A 19,611-nucleotide genomic window follows, 5' to 3' on the forward strand; every position below is an offset into this window, starting at 1 on the left:
GATGTTGAAGAAAATTGAGCCTCAAAGGAAGAATGTTTTGGGAGATGGGGTATTTTGGCTCCAGGAAAAATTATGTGATAACTGTTTTATTTCTTTTCTATGTAATTGTTAAGCTTTGAGAGCATCACCCTTTAATTACAGTTCTTTTAAAAAAACAGAAATCACTGAAATTGTGTTTTTTTTCTTGATTGATATCTTTAAGACTAGATAGAAAATAAAGGGAAAAAAATAAACCAACAAAAAGTTTTGGTCATCAAAAGGACCAGGTTGGCAAAGCAGCACCTGGCAGACTGGGCAGTCCCACATTTGCGTGTGGATAAACTGGAGGAACAGCTGGGGAGTGAAACAGACCATGCAATCCAGGGTTCCAGTGCAGGAAAAGAAAACCTCAAAACCTCTAGAGGTAAAAACCTGTGGATATTGCAGTAGCAGGAGAAACCCCTAGCCTCACAAGAGAGTCTGTTGGAGAGACCCACGGGGTTCTAGAATGTACACAAAACCACCCACCTAAGCATCAGCACCAGGAGGGCCCAATTTGCTTGTGGGTAGTGGGGGAAGGGACTGAAAGCTAGTGGAGAGCTGAGCAAGCAGCATTGTTTTCTCTTGGACCCCTCCCTCACAGAATGCATCACAACTCAGAGACCTGGGTTGCCTCACCCTGGTGAATACCTAAGGCTCTGTCCCTTCCAACGTAACAGGCATGCTGAGATAAAGAAATAAGGCCCAAATGAAAGAACAGGTCAAAGCTCCAAAAATAAGACTGAGCGATGAACAGATAGTCAACCTATCAGATGCACAGTTTGAAACACTGGTAATCTGGATGCTCCCTGAATTGGTTGAATATGGTTGCAAAATGGAGAAAAAAGCAAAGGCTATGCAAAGTGAAATAAAGAAAAATATACAGGGAACCAACAGTGAAGGGAAGGAAATCAAGGCTCAAATCAATTATTTGAAGCAGAAGGAAGAGATAAACATTCAACCAGAACATAAGAAGAAACAAGAATTCAAAAAAAAAATGAGGAGAAGCTTTGGAACATCTGGGACAACTTTAAATGATCCAATATCTAAATCATAGGGGTGCCAGAAGGAGAAGAAGAGCAAGAAATTGAAAACTTACTTCAAAAAAATAATGAAGGAGAACTTCTCCAATCTGGGCAAGGAAATAGACTTCCAGGAGATCCAGAAAGCTCAGAGAGTCCCAAACAAGTTAGACCCAAGGGAGCACACACCAAGGCACATCATAATTAAGTTACCCAAGATGAAAGATAAGGAGAGAATCTTGAAAGCAGCAAGAGAAAAGGAGACAGTGACCTACAAAAGAGTTCCCATGAGACTGTCAGCTGATTTCTCTAAAGAAACCTTGCAGGTAAGAGAGGCTGGAAAGAAGTATTCAAAGTCATGAAAGGCAAGGACCTACATCCAAGATTATTCTATCCAGCAAAGCTATCATTTAGAATGGAAGGGCAGACAAAGTGCTTCCCAGATAAGGTCAAGTTAGAGGAGTTCATCATCACTAAGCCCTTATCATATGAAATGTTATAGGGACTTATGTAAGAAAAAGAAGATAAAAAACTATGAACAGTAAAACAGAGGGCGGGGAGGGGCAAGAATGGGGGAAAAGGTACAGGGAATAAGCAGCATAAATAGTAGGTACAAAATAGTCAGGGGGAGGTTAAGAGTAGCATAGGAAACAGAGAAGCCAAAGAACTTATATGTACAGCCCATGGACATGAACTAAGAGTTGGGGAGGGATGCTGGGGGTGGGGACAGTGGAGGGTGGAGGGTAATAAAGGGGAGAAAAAATAGGACAACTGTAATAGCATAATCATAAAATTTATATTTAAAATAGAAAGGAAAGAAAATTGCCTCTAGATTTTAATTGGGAAACCAGATAGAATAACTGTTTAGAGAAGAATTATATTTACATGGATTATACAAGTTCATGCTTATATTAAGAATTATATACTTTTTTTCCATGATGTTTGTATACAAACATCAAACAAATACTAGTAAAAACTTGAATACAAAGTAAGGAAAGAAAAAATGCCTAAATTTATTTTCTTTCTACCATACTGACTAAAATAAACACAACAACACAGGTTGACTGCAGTGACTGAAGCAGAGATTCTAGGGTCCAGGTATGTATGGAATGACCTTGTACCTCAGGGAAGTGGCTTCTCCCCATTGCCCTTCTCAGCATCAACCATTTATTTGCTCCCCCTGGAACTCACAATATGTTATGTCATTAATTTAAAAAAGTCAAAAATCAATGAGTGGTTTTGATAGAAAGATTTTATTGGGTTGGTGAAAAAGTTCGTTTAGTTTTTTTCCATATGATGCCTCTAATAGTGCTTAGTTGTCTTTAACTTCATTTGAAACAATTTTGTTAGATTGTATGGTGACAGCTCTCATATCTGTGTGCATTTACATAGAAACCCCATCAAAACTGGTGAAAAAAAGGTATTGATCATATCATTTAATTGCTAATTTTAATACAATGCCCTTAGCAAACTGTATGGGTAAACATTTTGTAGACTTAGTGGATGGTTGGTTATAAGAGCTTCTTATGGAATCAAGCATACTTTAGATTTGTATTCTGATTGCTTATTTGATCCAGAAACTATGAAACTATGAAAGGGCTGGGGAAGGAGTGGGATTTCATAAAATCTTGTCGAATGAATAAATGAATGAATGAATGAATGGCATGGACTGAATTGCAACAGGACATGAGTAAAGTATCACGAATCTAGTTTAATTGGATGCTAGATGTCATAATTACTTTAAGTTATGGTGATATCTGAGATTATTTTGAGAGATAAAATTTTGAGATATACATGAAATCTATACAGAAAATCTGAAGCATAATCATCTATGACTATGAAATAATGATATTTTACGATTATAAGATAGTATTGTGGAGTCTCATGCTTTTTATTGCCACATTATAAAAAGCCAATGAATAAGTTGAAGAAATTGACATCTATTAAACACATGAAAGGGATTTTTCCATTTTTAATGACAGGTAAATTGTGATAAATTGTACCTTGAGAAAGTCCATTTTAGCACTTGGCAGTAGCATCATATAGTAAGATGTTTGTTTCGTGTGACATTTCTTTGGAGGTAGCTCCCACTGCTGAATACTTTATTATTTGCTCTTGTAAAAATTTAGGAAGGGAATTTAAAGGTTTATTTTTCTGTGTCTGAATGTGTACATGTAAATGTTAAGGGTGATCAAGAGGAAAGAAGTTTGGGACACATTGAGATGTACTGAAGTTCCTTGGAACTTCTCCTGGGATAACAATAAGGATTCATTGCTTTGTGGTGCTCCCCTTCCTTTGTGGTCCTTATCTCTGAGGGTGGCCTTACTTATCTTCCAAAGCCTGGAGAGCTGATGTTTGCTGTGCATCAGAAGAATTCTTACCAGGCAGAAGTTCCCTGGTATACCGTTGTAAAGCTTTGCTGTTGCTGAAAAAGACAGGACAATCTGAGATCTCCTTGCTGAACTGGTCGTCACAGAGCTCTGGACCTGATACCCTGGATGTCTGAGCTTGATTTTGATGCTCCTCTTTGGGCATGTCTGTTTGCTGCAGTATCTTCTCCTGCAGGTACTTGTAAAGTGGACTGGAATACACTGTACCCGTCTCTGCAGAACAAGGCTCTTGGTTCCACTGAGTCCTCTCTTCAAGGCCTGCCTGGAGGATTGAAGAATCATGTCTCTTCTTGGCTGGATTTTGTTGGTCATCAACTTCTCTGGTCAGCTGTTGGGGGCTTTTATCCTCTTCCTCTACTGTGACAAGTTTCTCTGTTTCAAGGAGCGCTGGTGCCTCTGGGTGTCCTTTGGGCTCCACAGCTGGGCCTGGGCCTTTCGTTAGTTGCTGAATCTTGTGCCCTTCTCCTTCAGGTTGTTCCCATTCCTCAGTGAGCTGCTCATTTTCTCCTCCAACTGCCTCCCGAGTTCTGTTTTTCTCACCCAGTGCTACCTGTTTCTGGGTGTCTGGGTTATTATTGTGACTTCCTTGTACAGATTCTCTGAGTGAGTCTACTTGACTCTGGGAATCCTCTTGCAGGAACAGATCACTTGTTCCTGAGCTGCTGTCACCCTCCTGTGGAGTCAGGCTGTTGGGGGATTCAGAAGACCTTTTATCATTCTGCGTGACTGTTGGCTCAGGACTTTCCCCCTGGTCATCCTCCTCCTCCTTGACTGGCTTGTCATGAGTCTTGGTGACCTTCTTACTTTCCCCTCCAGTCTGGTTCTCAAGTGGTGACAACTCCCATATTCTTTCTGTTGCTCCTGCTGCCCCTTCTGCTGCAGAGTCATTTTTGTTGCTCACAAGTGTCTCTGCTCTCCCTTCCTCTGCATGTCTTACCTCTTCTCCTGGGGTGGCTGCTCCTTCAGTTTCAGGGTGATTCTGATCTTCTTCTGAGCTTAACTCTTGTATCTTAGAACCTTCTACAGCATCCCTTTCTTTTGATGATTCCTGGAGTTTCTGATACTTTCGATCCTGTGCTTCATCTTCCAGGGCTGGCGGCTGAGTATTCCTCTCACTTTCTCCCTGCACTACTGTTTCACGGGCCTTAGGTCCTCTCCACTCTTTCTCTTCAGTTCTAACATCAGGTATTTCTGAAACATTTCTGCTATCACCTTGGACTGGCAGGTTGTTTAATTTATATTCTTTTTTTTGTGCTGGGGGTTCTTGGGTCTCATGTGCTCTACCGTCATCCTCAGGTTCAGCTGAGTTCTTCGTCTCAGGAGGTGTCCTGTCAGCATTGTTTCCTGGTTCTTGAGTCTCAGCTGTTCTACCGTCATGCTTAGGGTCATTTGATTCCTGCATCTCAAATGGTGTCTGGGCAGCAGTTTGTTCTGGTAGGTCAATGAGCTCCAAACTCAGTTTATTTTTTCCTTGTAGTGGCTGTTCTTGTGTGTTAAAGTGTTCCTTAACACCCTTTTGTGCTGCAACTTCCTGATCTGCAGGTAGTGTCTGTGTTGTTTCTTCTGATGCAGAATTTTGGGTTCCCAAGTTCCCTTCCTGTTCTCCAATCTGATCTCTTGTCTTAGTGCCACTTTGCTCCCTGGCTGGTTTATCTTCTTCCCTGGGAATCTCTTTATCTTGTCCCTCCTCCCCCTTTGTGTGACTGCTGGTCTGTTCTGATCCTTCTGTTGGCTTATTTGTCTCAATTTGTGCCTCTTTGTCTCCTGTTGCTGGTACACCTGGGGTCACTTCCTGACTCTGTTCATCCCCTTCCAGGTGGTGGTTCTTTGGGTCATTGTGCCCAGATGCTTCACCTGGCAGTTTGTGAGTCTTGGTGTCTCCCTGTGGGTCCAGCTTGTTTTGTCCCTTTTCCTTAGTGCTGAGCTGAGCTGATGACACTATTTCTGAATGAAGCATTACTTTATCTTGAGTTGGTGGAGTTCCCTCTGTCCAGTGGCCAGCTTTGCTGGTTGCCTGGAGATCCATGTTATCTGGCTTCTCCTCTGGTTTAGATACTTGTCTTGGTTCTGGATTTAGTAATGATTTGATATCAAGATAATGGAGGTTCAACAAGTTGAAGATTGTAAGAACAAATTCATTAAAACTGATGGTGCCATCACTGTCAATAGCCAGAAGATTCAAGTTTCTCTCCACAGCATGAGTGGCACATGGCTGCATGAAAACACAGTGAGAAATCAGCCTGTATACAAGGGGTCAAGTATCTTGAACGTCTCCCAGGAATACTCATTTTTTAACCCTATTCCGCAGGCATTGGCAAAATTTCCCCAAACAGTAGGAATTTTTTCTGAATGCCATTTTTTTTCATGAGAGAGCAACAGGTAAGACGGAGCATTTATATCACTTATGAGTTGGATTTAGATGCATAATGGCTCACGACTCCTCTCAAAGGCCTATTTTGCTGAAGCAGTAGTCCCAGTAAGGAAAACTTCACTTGTCTCCATAGGATTGGCTAAGCAATTGCACAGACTAGGGAGCTGAGACTGAAAAAAAGTTGTTCAAAAGTGCTGAGAACTGAGAGCCAAATGTAAGATGGACAGGGATCACTTATGCCCGTCCTGCTTGAATTATGGAGAAAGGGCAAGTGGAGAAGGATATGCATAGCTCTGTGAGCATCTCACCTGAAGAATGTCCCCAAACTGGTCCTGGATGAGCCGTTTCAGCTCTCTGCAGGTCAAGATCACCTCATCACCATCCTCCCTGGCATACTTGTGGAATGTCTCAATTACATAGAGGACATCTCTCAGGAGTCGAGGCATCTTGACAAACTCAGGAAGCTGTGAGAAAGGATACACAAAGCTCATTTCCCAGAATGGGACCTTCAAGAAAGAGATAACAAGATTGTCCTTCTTTCTGACTTTCTCCCAGTTTCATTGGCATCATTTACTCTATTCTGTATCTTAAAATATTGTATTTGAACTTTAGGGGTGATTTAGTTTTGCACCAGATAATGTGGCAAGATCAGATCTAGCACAGGTAAGTATTAGAAGAGACATTTCACATTATCCTTTGGAAAATAAGGACACTCATATGTTCAGACAAAGCTTTATTGCAAAAGAAGGGTGGAAAATGAACTCAAATATAAGTACTGAAATGCACAAATAAAGTCTACAGATTGGGACCAATCCTTCCAGTTTCATCTGACAGTGCCCACCTGTTTTCCTCCCACCTTGGCTCAGTCTAACTCCTCTACCCGGAAAAGTGTAACTTGAAGTTAGGAAAGTTTGTAGAGGAAAGAAAAGTAAGGCCAAGGAAATCATCTGCTATGCATGCAGGCTGAAGCAACTTTTTTCCCCTCAAGAAGACGTGGCTCAGTGAACTTACTGGTAAAATGAATAAATAGAGTCCTGACCCCTCAGTCAATACCTATCATTTAAATAACTCTGTATCTTTATATACGCCTGAGTTATGTATCTTGGTAAATAGTCTTCATTCCTATGTTGTACAGTTTATATATATTTAAAAATGATTCATATTGCTTGGTAAAAAGAAAATAAAAGAAAAAAAGAAAGAAAGAAAGGGGGGGGAGAGAGAGAGTGTGAGAGAGAGAGAGAGAGAGAGAGAGAGAGAAAATGATCAAAAAAGTTCTGGAAGCAAAGGATGATGCATTCAGGTGGCTGGAGCTCTCTGTTTAGTATCATTGTAGAAGAACAAGAACAAAAAAACCCCTCTCAGGCCCTCTTTACCAGCACTTGCTATCTCTCTTTCTTTAAGTCCATCAGTCATAAATAACTGTTGTTTCTCTGAACCTCTATTCTCAGGACTGGGAAGATTACTAAAAGCATCCTCCCACGCAGGTATTTTAAAACTTATACAAACAGGACACACCAGACCAGAGCACCTGGATCCTGAACCCAAAGGTAACAGGGAAAGATACTGAAGTCTGCATCATCAGCCTGAAACCTCCTGATTTACAACTAATTGCCATGACTACCCCGCAACCACCCCCTCCCCCTTTTCGATCCAATAAAAAAAACCACAGCCCCTACCCCTCAGGGGTGGTGCATTTCTCCTCACATAGCCCTTTCCCTCTCTTGGGAAAGTAAAAATAAAACTTTGCTCTCTGCATTTTCTTCTCTTTGTGAATTCTTTCATAGCCTGAGTCACCAGCCACCCTAACAGCCAGTAGTGGTTTACTTCAAGTGTTTCTTCTGAAAACCTTATAGAATCTCACAGAGAAGCAAAGCAGCTGCCCAGATCCTAAGTATGCTCAAGCATATATTCATTGAGACTTACCTTGTTCATGAAAGAGAGCAAGTGTGATGCGGGGCATGGTGAGCTGATGGCAGGTGCTGAAACCTTTTATTGAGTCTTTAATTGCAGTTTGGAAGGAGACACCCTCTGGGTCTAAAGCCCTGATTCATCACCACCAGACCCAGCCTCCCCTCCTTCTCTACTGCCAGTTTGTCTTTTATTTCCTTCTTTAGGCAGCTTCAGTTAAGTCTTGGCTTCAGACTCATCCAAAGGAAGGAGAAGAGGTATTTGGTTCATTTACTGACTTTTGCAGGTGATAGTTTTGAGGAATCTTTGGGGTGGTGTTGGTTTTGTTTTGTTTTTTTTTTAACCTAAGGATACAATCACATTTCTGTTTGACAAATCATAGGGCTGGCAGGAATCTCAGAAGTCATCTGATTCCTCTCTCTATTCACAGGATGGACTGTATTTGACCCAGCCCAAATGGATGAGTGTCAATCACGTGTTTAAAAATAGAGGCCCCATTTAGCCATGTGACAAAAGTGGAGATACCAGTTGATTCAGGTGTTTCAGTGCTCTGTTTTTGCCTAGAGGCAGAGTTAGGAAAAAGAATCTCTTGCTGGGTGTAAAGAACTTTGCTTACCTAAGATGTGCTATTTTAAAAATGTGATCGACTTTGCCCTAAAGTCACTTTGATAATCCAAGGAGTTTAAAATGAGCATCTATATGGCTGTGTTCTTTCTGTAAAGGGGAAAGGGAGACAGAAACCACCAAGCTGAGGACAGGCAGGAATGAGGCAAAGATGCTAACTAGCAAATGTGTTTGTTTCCTCGTAGATCTGTGTCCCTCTTAGTAGAGAATATTTAATTAACAGGAGAATTAGAATCACTTTTTTTTTGATATTTAAAAAGAGAATAGAGTATGTTTTAAAATATTCTTGTCAGCTTGTAAAAGGGTGTAAGAAATAGATCCGTGAAAACGAGTGTAAAAGACAAAGACCAAGATAATGGGAGGGTGGGGATGAGAGTAATTATATGAGAATACAGAGACTAAAGAAATCATTGACATTGATTAGAACCTTGTTTAATCTTACTGATTATCAAGGCAAGTACAAGGAAACTGAATGTTGGGGGTGGGGGAATCCACATTGATAGTTTCCGCCCGTAAAAGATTTTTTCAGCATTCCTCTAAAAGGAGGACTTCTCCTGAGAATTGAAATTGGCATGAGAAGGTCATTTTAATTCTCATCAATCAACATCCCCTAAGTTCCAACTGTTTATCAGACACTCTACTAGGCACTGGGGTGGTTAAAGTTGAATAAGTTATGTCTCCCTGCCCTGGCACTTGCGGGCCAGTCTTTTGAGAAGTGATTGAAGGAAACTGAGTATGTTCAAGGCTGACTTGAAAAGAAAGACTTAAAGAAGACATAATAGTTGTTTTCAAATATTTGATGGGTTTTCAGGACGATGAGAAATGGGATAGGAATAGAAAGGAACAAATGTTCACTCAACACTTACAGCATGTCAGAAGCTTACATGGGCCCTGGCTGGTGTGGCTCAGTGGATTAAGCACCGGCCTGTGAACTAAAGGGTCACCAGTTTGATTCCCAGTCAGGGCACATGCCTGCTTTGGAGGTCAGGTCCTTGGTAGGGGTTGTGTAAGAGGCAACCACACATTGATGTTTCCCTCCCTTTCTTTCTCCCTTCCCTCCCTTCTCTGTAAAAATAAATAAATAACATCTTAAAAAAAAAAAGAATGACATTAAAAAAAAGCTTACATGGGCTTTCTTATTTAATCCCCAAAGTCCCTTTTAGGTAGTTATCCTCTTTCAAAAGATAAGGAAGACTTACGTATCCAGTAAATGGCAAAGCCAGGACTCAGAGTTGAAATGTCTCAAGAATATATATCTCTGAGCCCATGGCTTCTCCATTACCTTGTGTTCCTCATTCAGTGAAATGTCAGAGGACAGAGCTAGAATTAATGGTTGAAATTTTCCAAAAGGCAAACTTTAGTTCTGACAATGGTATAGTTTGCTTCTACAGTAATGAGAAGCAAACTCATACTGTGTCAGTAGTGACACAGGGGTGTCACTAGCACTATTCAAAAAGAGGTTGACTCATAATCTATTGGCTAGGTTATAACAGGAGTCCTGACACAGGATAAGGTTGAAGTGGCTTACAGTAAAAGGCACAGAACTCTTCTGACTCTAAATGTCTATGGTTTTAGGTTATAGTTTCTATTTATAAAGTCAAGGTTGAATCTTGCCTTGTCTTTGAACAATGTGAGGCAGGTTCCTTACCCTTTTATAGGCATTCCTATTTTTTTCAGTGATTACTCAAGACTGTTTAACACCCATACTTATGAGTGGGCAATGACTCAAAGAGATGGTGGGAGAAGGAAGGAGATGGCTCTCATCTAGTGTTTAAAAAATTATTTAGGCTGCTGTACAATAAATCACCAATAACTCTACCATTACAAAGGCAAGACCCTGAGTGCCCTTTCTTCTTCCAAAAATACCTCTCTAATGGTCCCTTTGTGATGTCCTCTCCCTCTGATTTCATATAGGGATAGTGAAGACAAAGACCAGAGAAGAGAAGTTGGCTTATATGGAACTATGTTTAAGAGCCTCTTTTTCTTCAGGGTTAGCTGAAGTCTTGATTGAAGGCTCCAAATAAAACCCATATTATGGTTACTTTGGAAAAGGTGGCTAATAAAACAATTTTTAATGATTTTTTATAATAACAGAAAATTTGATATGCAAAAAGTCTTCTTTTATAGTCATGATTTCATTACTTTTTTTACTTATCATAAAAGTAGTAGGAGTTTACTTGGGATGATGATGGACCGAGCAACTCTACATTCTTAATGTCCCTCCTGAAATCCCCTAAAATAAAAATATACAAAAAAAAATGCATTAGAATTATGAGAAGACCCAGAGGAGAATCACAACTGAGTTTCTATAAATTTATCAAAGTTGATATCCAAAGCAATCTATAGAGTCAATACAATTCCTATTAAAATGCACATGGCACATTTCCCAGATCTAGAACAACTATTCCAAAAATTTACATGGAACCAAAAAAGACCCCAAATAGTCTCAGCTATCTTGAGAAAGAAGAACAAAGTTGGAGGGGTAACAATACCTGATATCAAACCATGCAAGGTCACTGTAATCAAAACAACCTGGTACTGGTATAAAAACAGTCATATACATCAGTGGAACAGAACAGAGAGCCCAGAATTAAACTCACACCTTTGTGGTCAATTACTATTTGACAAAGGAGGCAAGAGCATGCAATGGAGTAGACAGTCTCTTCAATAAATGGGGTTGGGAAAACTGGACAGGTACATGCAAAAAAAATGAAACTAGATTACCAACTTATACCATACATCAGAAAAAACTCAATATGTATAAAAGACTTAAACATAAGCCTCAATGCAATAAAAGTCCTAGAGGAAAATATAGGCAGTAAAATGTCAGATATCCTACACAGCAATATTTTTGCCAATACATCCTCTAAGGCAAGGGAAATAGAGGAAAGAATAAACATATGGGACTACATCAAACTAAAAAGCTTCTGCACAGCTAAAGAAACCATCATCAAAATGAAAAGGGGACCCATTGTATGGGGGATCAAATTTTCCGATGATACATTGGATAAGGGTTTAATTTCCAAAATATATAAAGAGCTTACAAAACTCAACACCAGGAAGACAATCCAATTAAAAAAATGGGCAAAGGACCTGAATAGACACTTCTCCAAGGACAATGTTCAGATGGCCCACAGACATATGAAAAAATGCGCAACATCTCTAGCCATCAGAGAGATGCAAATTAAAACCACAACAATATATCATCTCATACCCACCAAAATGGCTATCATTAATAAGTCAACAAAAAGTAAGTGCTGGCAAGGATGTAGAGAAAACAGAACCCTAGTACACTGTTGTTGGGAATGCAGACTGGTACAGCCACTATGGAAAACAGTATGGAGTTTCCTCAAAAAATTAAAAATGGAACTACCTTTAGACTCAGCAACTTCATTTCTGGGAATATATCCCAAGAATACAGAAACACCAATTCAAAAGAATATATGCACTCCTGTGTTCATAGTAGTGTTACATACAATAATCAACATCTGGAAATAGCCTAAGTCCCATCAGTAGATGCATGGATAAAAAAACTGTGGTACATTTTCACAATGGAATACTATGCAGCAGTAAAAATAAATTCTTACCTTTTGCTACAGCATGGATGGACCTGGACACTATTATGGTAAGTTAAATAAGCCAGTCAGTGAAAGACAAATACCATATGATCTCACATGTATGTGGAATCCAATGAACAAAATAAACTAATGTGCAAAATAGAGTCAGAGGCATAGAAACATGGAATAGACTGACAGCTGTAAGAGGGGAGGTGGGCAGTGGGGACTGGTTGAAAGAAGGTGAAGGGATTAGTCAAAGAACATATATGAATGGCCTATGGAAATGGAGAATGATGTGGAAATTGACTATGGTAGTGGGGGTGCTAGGTGGAGGGGGAGCATGTAGACTACCTTTGCCTTCTTCATCCTTCTTGCATTCCTTTTCCTTTTGGTACTCTTTATCCTGTTGTCTTTGTGTATGAGTTTGTTTTGTTTATTCATCTGTTGCTTTCTGCTTTATATCCCATATATGAGTAAAATCATATGGCTCTTGTCCTTTTCTATATGATGTATTTTGCTTAGTACGATATTCTCAAGATCCATCCATGGTATCACAAATGGCATTATTTCATTCTTTCTTATGGCTGAGTAGTATTCCATTATATATTTGTACCGCATCTTCTTTATTCAGTTATTTGTCAAAGGAGACTAAGGTTGTTTCCATGTCTTGGCTAACCATGAACAATGCTGCAATGGACATAAGGGTACATACATCTTTACAAATAAGTGTTTTCAATTTTTTTGGTAGATACCCAGAAGAGGGATTGTTGGATCACATGATTGCTCTATTCTTAATTATTTGAGAAAATCTCCATACTGTTTTCCTTGGTGGCTGTACCAATTTATATTCCCACCAGCAGTGTATATGAGAGTTCCTTTTCTTCCACATCCTTTCTGGATTTGTTTTTGTTGTCTTGCTGATAATAGCCATTCTAACAAGTGTAAGATGATATCTCATTGTGGTTTTGCTTTGAATTATCTTATAGCTTGTGAAGTTGAGCATCTTTTCATATATGTGTTGGCCATTTGTATGTCTTCTTGGGAGAAGGGTCTGTTCAGCTCCTCTGCCCATTTTGAAATTGGATTGTTGGTTTTTTTGTTGTTGAGTTGTACAAGTTTTTAATATTCTATGAATATTAGCCCCTGATCAGAGATATTGTTTGCAAATATTTTCTCTCATTTGGTTGGTTATCTTTTCATTTTGTTGTCGGTTTGATGTAGTCCCATTCATTTATTTTTGCTTTTATTTCCCTTGCCTTTGGGGTCAAGTTCATAAAAGTCTCTCCTGAGACCAAGGTCCATAGGTATACTGCCTATGTTTTCTTCCATGTATTTTATTGTTTCAGGTCATATATTTAGATTTTTAATCCATTTTGAGTTAACTTTTGTGTGTAATATCAAATCTCAGTCTAGTTTCATTCTTTTGCATGTGGCTTTCCAATTTTACCAACACTACATATGAAGAAGTTTTCCTTTCTTCATTGTATGATTTTGGCTTCTTTGTCAAAAATTAATTTCTCATATGCATATGGGTTTATTTCTGGGCTCTCTTCCACTGGTCTGTGTGTCTTTTTAAAATCAATACCATACTGTTTTCATTATTGTAGTTTTGTAGTGTATAATTTGAAGTCAGGGAGTGTAATACCTCTGGTTTTGTTCTTTTTTTCCTCGGGATTACTTTGGCTATTCAAGGTCTTTTGTGGTTCTGTATGAATTTGATAGATTTTTCATTCTATTTATGTGAAAAATGCCCTTGGGATTTTGATGGGAACTGCATTAAATCTGTATAGTGCTTTAGGTAATATGGTCATTTTTTAACTATGTTGATTTCTTTTTTAACTCATGAACATGGAATATCTTGGCATTTCTTTGTTTCTTCAGTTTCTTTCAACAGTGTATTATAGTTTTCAGTATATAAACTCTTCACTTCCTTTATTAAGTTTATGCCAAGGTATTTTATTCTTTTTGTTGCAATTGCAAATGGAATTGTTTGCTGCATTTTTTCTGATATTTCATTGTTAGCATATATTAATACAACGGATTTTTGTACATTGATTTTTCACCTTGCAACTTCATTGTATTTGTTTATTGTTTCTAATAGTTTTTTTTTTGTGGAGTGTTTAGGGTTTTCCATATACAATAATATCATGTCATCTGTGAATAATGACAGTTTTACTTCCTCCTTTCCAATTTTGATGCCTTTTATTTCTTCTTCCTGTCTGATTGCTGTGGCTAGGACTTCCACTACTATGTTGAGTAAGAGGGGTGAGAGGGGATATCCTTGTCTTAGTCCTGATCTTAGTGTAAAAGCTTTCAGTTTTTAACCATTGAGTATAATATTAGCTGAGGTTTTGTCATATATGGCCTTTATATATTGAGGCACTTTTCTTCTATATCCATTTAATTGAGTTGTTTTAATCACAAATGGATGTTGTATCTTGTCAAATGCTTTTTCTTTATCTGTTGATATGATCATATGATTTTACCTTTAGTTTTGCTAATGTGGTATATCACATTGATTGATTTGCATAGGTTGAACCATCCTTGCACTGCTGGAATGTAGCCTATTTGATTGTAACATACTATCTTTTTAATGTATTGTTGTATTTGATTTGCTAGTATTTTGTTTAGGATTTTTGAATCTATATTTATAAGAGATATTGGTATTTATTTATTTATTTATTTTATTTGTGTTGGCCTTGCCAGGTTTTAGTATCAGGGTAAAGTAAGCTTCATAAAATGAGTTAGGAAGTATTGCATTTTCTTCATTTTTTTGGAAGAATTTAAGAAGGATAGATATTAAATCTTGAATCTTTGAGTCTTTGAGTCTTAAAGAACTAAAGAACTCTAGTTCTTTAAGGTGAATATTTGAGGTTTGTTTTTTTTTGTTTTGAGGTGGGCCTATAGTGCCATAAACTTCCCTCTTATTACTGCTTTTGCTACATCCCCCAAATTTTGATATGTGTTCTCATTCTCATTCACCTCTAGGTATCTTTTGATTTCTTCTTTTATTCCTTCTTTGAACCAGTTGTTTTTCAGTACCATGTTGTTTAATCTCCACATATTTGTGGCTTTTTCAGCTTTCTTTTTTTTGCAATTGATTTCTAGTTTCAAAGTGTTGTGGTCGGAAAATATGTTTGGTATGGTTTAAGTCTTCTTAAACTTGTTAAGGCTAGTTTGCTTTGCTTTAACATATGGTCTATCTGTGAGGATGTTTCATGTGCATGCACTAGAGAATTCTGTATATTCTGGTTCTGGAGTAAAAAGCTTTGTAATGTTGATTATATCCATTTGGATTAATGTCATTTAAGGTTGATATTTCCTTATTGATTTTCTGTTTGGATGATCTATCCACTGTTGTCAATGGGGTATTTTAATCCCTTATTATAATTGTCAAGAAAGAAAGAATTCTCAAGGAAGCCAAGGAAAAGAAGACAGTAACTTATAAAAGAACACCATTATATTATCATCGGATTTTTTAGAAGAAATTGTGCAAGCTAGGAGAGAGTAGAAACAAATATTTAAAACATTGGAAGAGCAAAATCAACATATACAACTACTATGCCAAGACTAACATATACAGCAAAATTATCCTTTAGATATGAAGGAGAAATAAAGGCTGTTACAGAAAACAAACTGCAAATTTATCACCACAAGACCTTCATTACAAGAAATGCTTAAAAGTGCTCTTCTATCGGAAAGAAAAAGACAAAAGGATATAAAACTGTGAGTAAGATGACTAACAGACAGACAGAACAGGAAACTGCAACTCTTGTTCAGAATAAAATATTAAACAATTGAACATAACATAAGGGTTAAAAGAGGTTAAAAGCTTACACAATAGCCGCTGCAATTTGGAAACAAATGAACAGCATGAAAAGGGAAGTTTGTGACAACAAAAGCATAAAAAGGGAGGGAGGAAAGGACTGAAATTGTACCGGTGAGTGGAGATAAGCTGCAAACAGAAGAAAAAGGACTACTGCATATATGAAACTTTTTTTGCGCAAACCTAATGGTAACCACAAAACAAAAATCTAGAACTGAGACACAAAACATTAAAAAAAGAGAAAATAAAGAAAAAAATTATAGAATATCACTAAACTAAAACAACAGATAGAAACATAAAGGAGAAGAAACAGTGGGGACAGAGAAGCTACCAGAAAACAAAATATAAAATGGTTATTTAAGAATTTATCATAAGATAATCTTATGCTGAAATTCTGGCCAAGATGGAGGTGTAGGTAGATATGCTTTACTTCCTCACACAACCAAAAAAAGGATAACAACCAATTTAAAAACAAAAGACAACTAGAACTGCCAGAAAATCAAATTGTATGGAAGTCCGACAACCAAAGAGTTAAAGAAGAAACATTCATCCAGACTGGTCGGAGGGGTGGAGATGGGCAGCCGAGATGGAGGATGCATGGCAAGGTGGTGGCTGACAGACCAGGCGGGTGAGGTGAGGGACAACTGGGGAGTGAGACAGACCACGCAACCCAGGGTTCCAGCACCAGGACAAAGCCTCAAAACCTCTGGCTGTAAAAACCTCTGGGGGTTGCGACAGCAGAGAAAACTGCCAGTGTCACAGGAGAGTTCGTTGGAGGGGGCTATGGGGTCCTAGAACGTACACAAGCCCACCCACCTGGGAATCAGCACCAGGGCAGCGCCGAAAGGGTGCAGTTAATTTGTGGGAAGTGGGGGAAATGACTGAAAGAGGGTGAGAGCTGAGCAAATGGCATTGTTCCTTCTCTGACCCCTCCCCGACATACAGTACCACAATGCAGCAAAGTGGGTTGCTCTGCTGTGGCAAATACCTAAGACTCTGCCCATTACAACGTAACAGGTATGCTGAGACAAAGAAATATGGCCCAAATGAAAGAACAGATCAAAACTCCAGAAAAAGAACTAAGCGACAAGGAGATAGCCAACCTATCAGATGTACAGTTCAAAACACTGGTAATTAGGATGCTCAAAGAAATGATTGAGTATGGCTGCAAAATAAAGAAGTGAAAGCTATACAAAGTGAAATAAAGAAAAACATACAGGGAACCAACAATGAAAGGAAGAAAACGAGGGCTCAAATCAACAATTTTGAACGGAAGGAAGAAATAAACATTTGACCAGAACAGAATGAAAAAACAAGAATTCAAAAAAATGAGGAGAGGTTTAGGAACCTCTGGGACAACTTTAAACATTCCAACATCTGATCTACAGGAGGCCAGAAGGAGAATAGGAAGAGCAAGAGATTGAAAACTTATTTGAAAAAATAATGAAAGAAAACTTCCCCAGTCTGGTGAAGCAAGTAGACATACAATTCCAGGAAGCTCAAAGAGTCCCAAACAAGTTGGACCCAAAGAGGAACACACCAAGACACATCATAATTAAATTGCCAAAGAATAAAAATGACAGAATCGTAAAAGCAGCAAGAGAAAAGGAGACAGTTACTTACAAAGGAGTTCCCATAAGGCTAACAGCTGATTTCTCAAAAGAAACCTTGCAGGCAAGAATGGGCTGGAAAGAAGTATTCAAAGTCATGAAAGGCAAGGACCTATATCCAAGATTACAATATCTAGCAAAGTTATCATTTATAATGGAAGGGCAGATAAAGTGCTTCCCAGATAAGGTAAAGTTAAAGGAGTTCATCATCACCAAGCCCTTATTATATGAAATGTTAAAGGGACTTATCTAAGAAAACGAAAATAAAAACTATGAATAGTAAAACGACAACAAACTCACAAATATCAAGAGCTGAATGTTAAAAAACAAAAACAAACTAATTAAACAGCTAGAACAGGATCAGAATCACAGCAATGGAGATCACATGGAGGGGTATCAGTGGGGAGGGGGAAAGTGGAGGATGAGGGAAAAAATACAGAGAATAAGAAACATAATTGGTAAGTACAAAAATATAGAGAGGGAGGTTAAGAATAGTATAGGAAATGGAGAAGCCAAAGAACTTATATGTATGTCCCATGGACATGAAATAATGGGTGGGAATGCTGGAGGGAATGGTGGTGTCAGGTGGAGAAGGATAAAGTAGAGAAAAAAGATGGGACAAGTTTAGTAACATAATCAATAAAATGTAGTTAATAAAAATAAAAACTTATCATAAGCTTTTCTGTACTATTTGATATATTATCATTTACAATCTGAAATTACTTTAATAAATTAATTTTTAATGTTATGCATTTTAATATAGAATATTTAGAACAGACATTAACAATTGTCAACTGTTCTTACTTAAGAACCTTTTTATGTGTGTAAAACTTATCTTTCTAACTATATTTTAATTACCTAAAGTGAGAGACTATGAATTATGCATTTTTTATGGTGAGTAGCTCTTATAAAAGAAATAACCACTTAAGTTATAATTAGACAACCTGGGTTCAAAACCCGCTAGTGTTTAACTCATTTTCATGTATCTTTTTCTAATTTTCTCTTAAATTGTTTTTACAAAACTGAAATTATTACCATTTGTAATTTGGTTTGTGTTATTTAATGAACAGCTTTCCAGTTCATTAAAGATTTTTCTATACCATATATTGATATGTGCATAGCATTCCATTGTATGAATGTACCACAGTATATTTAATCTCTCCTTTTTTGGATATTTTAATTATTTACAGTGTTTTATTATTATATCCCATGGTGTGTGTGGTGTGATGAATATCTTGTAGCTAAATCTTTATGCACCCCGTGGTCATACTTTTAGGGTCATATGTCCCTCCAAACGATTCCTCTGAGCTCTTATGACCAGCACAATTTAATAAATGAAATGATTTGATGTTTGTTATAGGTAGCATATCATTTATGTTTAAGAAGAAAAATGTTTTTATGTATTGTCCATGCATATAATAGTGTATTGAAGCCCTTGTATAATCAACATGTACAGTGTATTTATGTTCACGTTACTTTATTTTCTTGCAATGTGAGGAGATTACCAAGAAATAACTGTTAAATAAACAAGTGAGAAAAGCCATATAAGTTCAGTTCTGAACTTTAGTAGCTATTAGGCCTTAGGTAAGTTAGAAACCATTCTGTTTGATTTCCTTATTTGGAAATGGGAGAAGAGGGGCATATTGTCTAGAAATTCCAGAATTGTGGTTGATTACTCAAATAACAAGTAAAAACACTTTGCTTATAGTGCACTCTGCTGAATTAACAACTCTGAGAAGGTTGGAGCTATGTGTGACTTAATCATTTATATCACCAACCCAGCTGAGTACCTGGAACATAGTAGGTATTCAATAAATATTTGTAAAGTGAATAAAAATTGAAAGAAATGTTCTAAAATGAAAGAATCCTGACCCCCCAGAATTAAAAGAACTGGACTGATTCCAGCCCTATCTCTAGCTCTGTAACTTTGGATCTTTTATCACTATAGCTTGAATATCCTCATGAAATCTGAAAGGTATACACTGGACAATAATAATCTTCATTTATTGAGTCCTCACCTTATATTTTTCACACATTATTTCTACTCCTCATAACAATCATGAAAGGTAGGGACTATTATCCTAGTTTTACAGACAAGGGAATATAAGCTTGAAGAGATTATGTAACTTGCTCATGTTAGATTGCTAAGTTTTAGACAAGTTTCTATTCTAAATCTGACTCCAAAATCTGAGTTCTTTGTGGTACATTAGACTGCCTCCCTGCTAATGGTCAGAATACTCTTTAAGCTCTAATAGCTCACAAATCTGTTCTATTCTACACTGGCT

The 19,611-nt window shown here is 37.8% G+C and overlaps 1 protein-coding gene across 1 annotated transcript; it reads right to left on the reverse strand.

Moving 5' to 3' along the window:
- Positions 1-3,341: 3,341 nt before the first annotated feature.
- Positions 3,342-6,247, reverse strand: TCHHL1 (trichohyalin like 1). Its single transcript, XM_054562988.1, has 2 exons — positions 6,110-6,247; positions 3,342-5,642 (listed from the first exon to the last, which is right to left on the reverse strand). The coding sequence occupies exons 1-2, from the start codon at positions 6,245-6,247 to the stop codon at positions 3,363-3,365; spliced, it is 2,418 nt and encodes an 805-aa protein (XP_054418963.1). The 3' UTR covers positions 3,342-3,362.
- Between the last annotated feature and the right edge of the window lie 13,364 nt (positions 6,248-19,611).

Source organism: Pteronotus mesoamericanus, unplaced genomic scaffold (assembly GCF_021234165.1).
Source record: "Pteronotus mesoamericanus isolate MK-2021 breed Mesoamerican mustached bat unplaced genomic scaffold, CSHL_Meso_final scaffold_705, whole genome shotgun sequence".
Taxonomy (NCBI): Eukaryota; Metazoa; Chordata; class Mammalia; order Chiroptera; family Mormoopidae; genus Pteronotus; species Pteronotus mesoamericanus.

Excerpts from the sequence above, each read along its gene's own strand:
- TCHHL1 (XM_054562988.1), bottom strand. The coding sequence starts at position 6,247 with ATGCCTCGACTCCTGAGAGATGTCCTCTATGTAATTGAGACATTCCAC. Across the intron at positions 5,643-6,109 it reads AGTTTGGGGACATTCTTCAG|CCATGTGCCACTCATGCTGT; the intron begins GTGAGATGCTCA and ends GTTTTCATGCAG.